The sequence below is a fragment of the Xiphophorus hellerii genome, chromosome 20 (assembly GCF_003331165.1).
Source record: "Xiphophorus hellerii strain 12219 chromosome 20, Xiphophorus_hellerii-4.1, whole genome shotgun sequence".
Lineage (NCBI taxonomy): Eukaryota > Metazoa > Chordata > Actinopteri > Cyprinodontiformes > Poeciliidae > Xiphophorus > Xiphophorus hellerii.
This window is the reverse complement of record NC_045691.1, coordinates 2,514,638-2,519,831: the sequence shown is the minus strand read 5'-3', so window position 1 is coordinate 2,519,831 and position 5,194 is coordinate 2,514,638. Positions and strand designations below refer to the sequence as shown.

General features: G+C 36.2%; 1 protein-coding gene and 1 long non-coding RNA gene across 2 annotated transcripts; one reads left to right on the top strand and one right to left on the bottom strand.

The window, feature by feature from the left end:
• Window positions 1-319: 319 nt before the first annotated feature.
• LOC116709967 (uncharacterized) lies at window positions 320-1,793 on the bottom strand. The gene is made up of 2 exons (XR_004337012.1): window positions 1,618-1,793; window positions 320-935 (listed from the first exon to the last, which is right to left on the bottom strand). It is a non-coding gene; the product is annotated as an uncharacterized LOC116709967 (long non-coding RNA).
• A 267-nt stretch (window positions 1,794-2,060) lies between these two features.
• lsm3 (LSM3 homolog, U6 small nuclear RNA and mRNA degradation associated) lies at window positions 2,061-4,944 on the top strand. Its single transcript, XM_032550304.1, has 4 exons — window positions 2,061-2,123; window positions 3,343-3,453; window positions 3,545-3,640; window positions 4,312-4,944. The coding sequence occupies exons 1-4, from the start codon at window positions 2,103-2,105 to the stop codon at window positions 4,390-4,392; spliced, it is 309 nt and encodes a 102-aa protein (XP_032406195.1). The 5' UTR covers window positions 2,061-2,102; the 3' UTR covers window positions 4,393-4,944.
• Window positions 4,945-5,194: the final 250 nt, after the last annotated feature.

Below are 5,194 nucleotides of genomic sequence, written 5' to 3'. Positions count from 1 at the left end.
AGCAAAAGGTTTTGATTTATTTTATAAAGTAATTTTATGTACTTATCTATAAAGACTTTATTTGGTTATTCTATTAATAATGATGATCTTTAAAAAGATATCCCTTTTGTGAATATTGATATATTTGTTTTTATGTTAAATCATTTCTTGTCAAACATCTGATTCAGAATGAAATCAAATAATTTATAATTTATTCTAATGCTGCATTTTAACTGATTTTTGCATAATTAATTCTGTTCATTTAATTGTCCATTGCTTATCAAGGTGGAGCCATGAATGCAAAACCAAAGTGTTGTTACCTGTAAAGGTGAGGATTCAGTTCAACTTACAAAAAGAAATTTATTTTTAACAAAAAACATTCATAAAAAAAGCATAACAAATCTTAACAGTATGGTCAGAATGATCAACTCCCCTGATGAAATCATATAAAACTTAATATTTCCATGGATATTAATATAAAAACTGCTCATAATTGTTGGACTTCCAAAAGAACAAAGACAATCATCATGACATTTAAAACCTACTAATTTGTAATATGACTGAGGGGGATAAAATTAGAGTCAAGAAACATTTGTACAAAAACTATTTTAAAAATTGTGTGATGAAAGGTAACAAAACCAAACTCTGGAAGAGACTAATGTATTAAAAGTACTGAAAATTACAACAAGTCATAATCAAAACCTAGAAAGATGACAAAATCAAACACAAACTATAGATAGTGATAAAACCTGTTAAAATTGTTCCCAATTTCTAACTGTCTACTTTGAATCTTCTTCATACAATAAAACACAGAAAATGCACAAGCTCAGGAGAGCAGATTGTTGTTTGTCTTCCAGAAATGTTTATTTTTGTGCCAATATGAGCTCTAACCAAAACCAGAGGGGAATGTCATCGTTGGTCTTTGTTCCAGCACCACCCTGTGGCTGGTTACGTTCCTGTTGAGCAAACACAAGACAGCATGCAGGTTGGTTATCACTAAGCAACCAGTCACTGATAACAAGTTAATGTGCAAACCAGCATGCTGTAAGTACAGGATCCAGATACAAGCAAAGAGAAGGTTGCATGGCCTGATTTCACACACACAGGTTTCTTTAACGAGCTCACAAAACCCATAAAGTGTTAGTTGACAGAGGCTATGGATGCACGTTTGACATGTTTGTTGCAGGGATCTCTTCCACCACAGAGCAACCTGGCAGCTAAGGATGGAATGGGTAATGCCACTGCTCTGATCTGCCTCCTCAGTTTGCTGACAAACCCAGTATGGGGCACTGGGCTGTCTGTTGGACAGAGGAGGGACACATTGTCACAAGCACTGCTGTACACACACAGAGTAGCAGAGAAACAGTCATGAAGAAACAATATACAAAAGAATGAAATGGCATCAAGCTCAGAAAAAGGCAACAACGTCTTATTTACAAAATTGAATACATTAAACTGGTTTATTTGACAATGAACTCCATTGTAGTTGAATATAATATACATTGATACACTATATTATTAATTATTAAATGGGTCATGATGTTTTACAAACGTTAAACTCGGAAAACAGATCGGAGTAACGGAGCAAAAAGGATTTGTATAGTAAAAACGAACAGATTTGGCGGTTGATTTTCTTACCTCAGGGATGCGATGGGGATTATGGAAAGGCCTGGAAAGAAGGAACAGAGGACGCGCTTTATGCTCCTGAAACGGGTTGCCAAGTTTGTTCTTTTTGCCGTTATTACGAACCCCCACACGTAATATCGAGCTTGTAGAGTGAATACTTCGGGACCTGGAAGTAAACGACTAATCAAGCAAAACTACAGCAAAGATGTAAATATTAATAATTGTAAAGGGCTTCACAAATAAAATATGGGTTACATTTTAATTGCAAACAAAGAAATCTATGTAATATATTTTTTAGTAAGAGAAAAATAAATTTAAGGTTATTTTTTATCGATTTTTGGAGCACCGTATAATCTGTCCATATTAAGAAAGGGAGAAATAAAAGCCATTTTCTTCGAACGGAGCAGGTGTTCTTTGCTTTTGCCTGAAATAGTGTTTTTTTACGGACCTGGCAACTTCCGTATCCGTCTCTCCGCTCGACGTAATTTTAAAGAAACATGGCGGACGAAGTCGAGCAGGTTTGTGCTGCTGTGTTGAATTAAGCCGAAATTATTATTATGTCATTGGTGTATTGACTTTGTGTAAAATGTTAGCGATATAATCAGACTTCTGTTTGAGTTTCTACGCTTAGTGTGGACTTTTGGTTTTAAAAACACCTTTACGAGCCTGTTCGGGCCTGTGAAACCAGTTAGCCGAATTAGCCTGACTTGCAGCATAGAATGCTGTCGTGAATATCATAAAAACGTGTTTTGATCTTTTTTTGTCACCCGTTTACAAAATAAAGTACAAAATAAAGTAGTCGTGTTTTGATTGTTGATTTGATTCATGTCGTGTTTTGATTGTTGGTTCTATGCTGCATTGTGTTTCTGTGTTTTTATGATGTAAAGCACTTTGAAATGCCTTGCTGCTGAAATGTGCTATACAGATAAAATGTGATTGATTGATTGATTGATTGATTGAAGTAATTCATTTCACGAGCTCGTCCTTTCGCTTTCCCTTCGCAACTGGGTGATGAATGCCAGGTAATGTAACTTTTACTGCACATATTTTGAAAGCCTTTATTGCTGCGTTTTAAGAACAAAAAGCTTCTAATTATTTTTCGTCGCGAGTTTTCCAGTATTTCTGTATATTTTTAATAGGTCTAACATTTTTGGGGCTCTCCATGCGGGGTCATAAATAATTCTTAATTCTTGTTACTGACCATCATCAGGTGAGATTGTAGGTCAGACGGCAAATAAATTGCTACTTTTTATAACATGACCATCAGTTTTGTTTGTGCACATTCAGCTAATAAACCAGTCAGGCTCATCAGTGAGAGGCAATAGTGCAACACTGCATTGTTCTGGACGGCTGCACCATTATGGTTATTATTAAAGCTTGTGATTATTTAAACTTTATTTTACTCTGTTGGAAAACACATTGCTTTTGTTTCACTTAAAGGACAAAATAAGAATATACAATATACAACTCATATACATGTAAGCCTCAAATTAACAGATTTGTTGCATTGCATATGAAATGGTAGCTTGGGCATCCAATCAACAGACAGTATCGCCCTCAAGACGCAGCTCTCCTGTCTGTTAAAGTCCACTAGAACCAAAATAATAATAAATCCCTAGTGAACAGATTTGATCCCTGAACTCCTGTAAGTCTGTTACTTATTTGTTTCTGAGGGGCTATGGCAGAATAATAGAGGTTCTGTTTGAAAACAGAAATAACTGTCATTCTGTTCTGCAGCAACCAACTACCAACACAGTCGAGGAGCCGCTTGACCTGATCAGGCTCAGTCTGGATGAGCGGATCTATGTCAAGATGAGGAACGACCGGGAGCTCCGGGGCCGTCTGCATGTAAGTTACACTCACTGGATCACTGGATCAGGTGATCCACTTCTGTCAGTTTAGATCTTTGACCTCACTCACGTGTTTCATGTTGTCCCAGGCGTATGATCAGCACCTGAACATGATCCTGGGGGATGTGGAGGAGACGGTGACGACCGTGGAGATCGATGAGGAGACGTATGAGGAACTCTACAAGGTAAAGGACCCGTTTTCCTTTTGTTGTTTTTTTTCTACACTTCTGTTCAGATTTATGCAATCTTTAGTTCACCTCTCTATCATCTACAGTGTTAGAAAGTCAGTCTGTTTTAAACTGCTTTTTGTGTTTTGATGCTGCTTTCTTTCCCATCATCACTTTGACAACAACATTTTCTGTAAGTTTAGCATCACAGCTACTAAAAATATACATTTGGTCAATCAAGGCCAGTTTGTCTATATGCATCACTGGCATGCAGACTTTGAATGTGTGGTACTTACAATTTACGGTGGGATTTCATATTTTTATACCTGCAACCTATTGTAATTTTCTTTTTTTGTACTACAACACAATATATTCCACAGCTCTACTTGACTTCCTTAGTCCTTTAACTATCTTAACTGATGCCTGACGGTCAGATTTTTGCGCTTTTTGAGTTTAAAACGTAATGGGATCCAGTTGCCATCTGCAGAGATCCGTTATGTTTTGGATAAGATTGCATAACAGTTTAAAAAGTTTAATCTCTTAGTGTAGGTACTAAAAAGCAGAGTATGTCTGGAGAAATGTGTTAAACGTGGTTCCAGGTTAAATATGTTTCATAACTACGTTTGCAGACTTGAGTTAAAAATGAAAGATTACAGTTTCATACGACTGTTTTTCATGCTGTTTTTCAGTCTACAAAGAGAAACATCCCCATGCTGTTTGTCAGAGGCGACGGCGTGGTTCTCGTAGCTCCGCCCCTCAGGGTGGGCTGAAACCAGACGCTTGATGGACGGCCGGTTTGTTGTCCATGTCTGCTGTAAAGTGTTGCCCACTTTCTTTGTTTCTGCCTTGATTATACTTCTAATTTCACGAGTAAAACTTCTCCCACTCTAAGTTGCCTGCAGACACATTTTTGAGTGAAGAATTGGAGCAAGATAAGAATGACAGCATTTTTTAGTTTTATTTTGTGTAGCTGTTGTTGAACTCGTCGGTGGGTACTTCATTTGACTTTGCTCAGGATATAAATATTTTCAGATTTGATGTAATTGTTAGTTTTACATTCTGTACTTGTGTCACAAAATGTCTCATTGTGATTCCAGGTTGTATTTTTGAAGTATTGGCAGGCATACGTTTTTTTAATTAAAATTGTGATTCATTAATATCCCAGTTATTATGTAGATGTGTCTCAGTAGTCCATTATGTCACAAATATTAAGTTTGAAAGGTTTCATTTAATAATTTTTTATCCCGATTTGTATTTTTGTGTTTAAATCATATCCATTTGTAAACATTTTTCAGTTGAACAATTAAAAACATGAAAAACAATTAATGTTATTTTAATTGCTGGTACTAACAATGCAAATTATGATAACAGTAGCAGATGAGCTGGAAACATAAGAAAGAGTTAAGTTTCTTGCATTTTTTTTTCCTCAGATGAAAGTTAACTTTTACATTTTTACCTGTGAACTTGGGAAATTGTTGTGCTGTTGCCTTTTAACCACAAGGTGGCAGTATACCTCCTATAAACCACCCGGTGGTTTTCTGGGAATAGTCTGTATAATCTCTTGAGATTTAA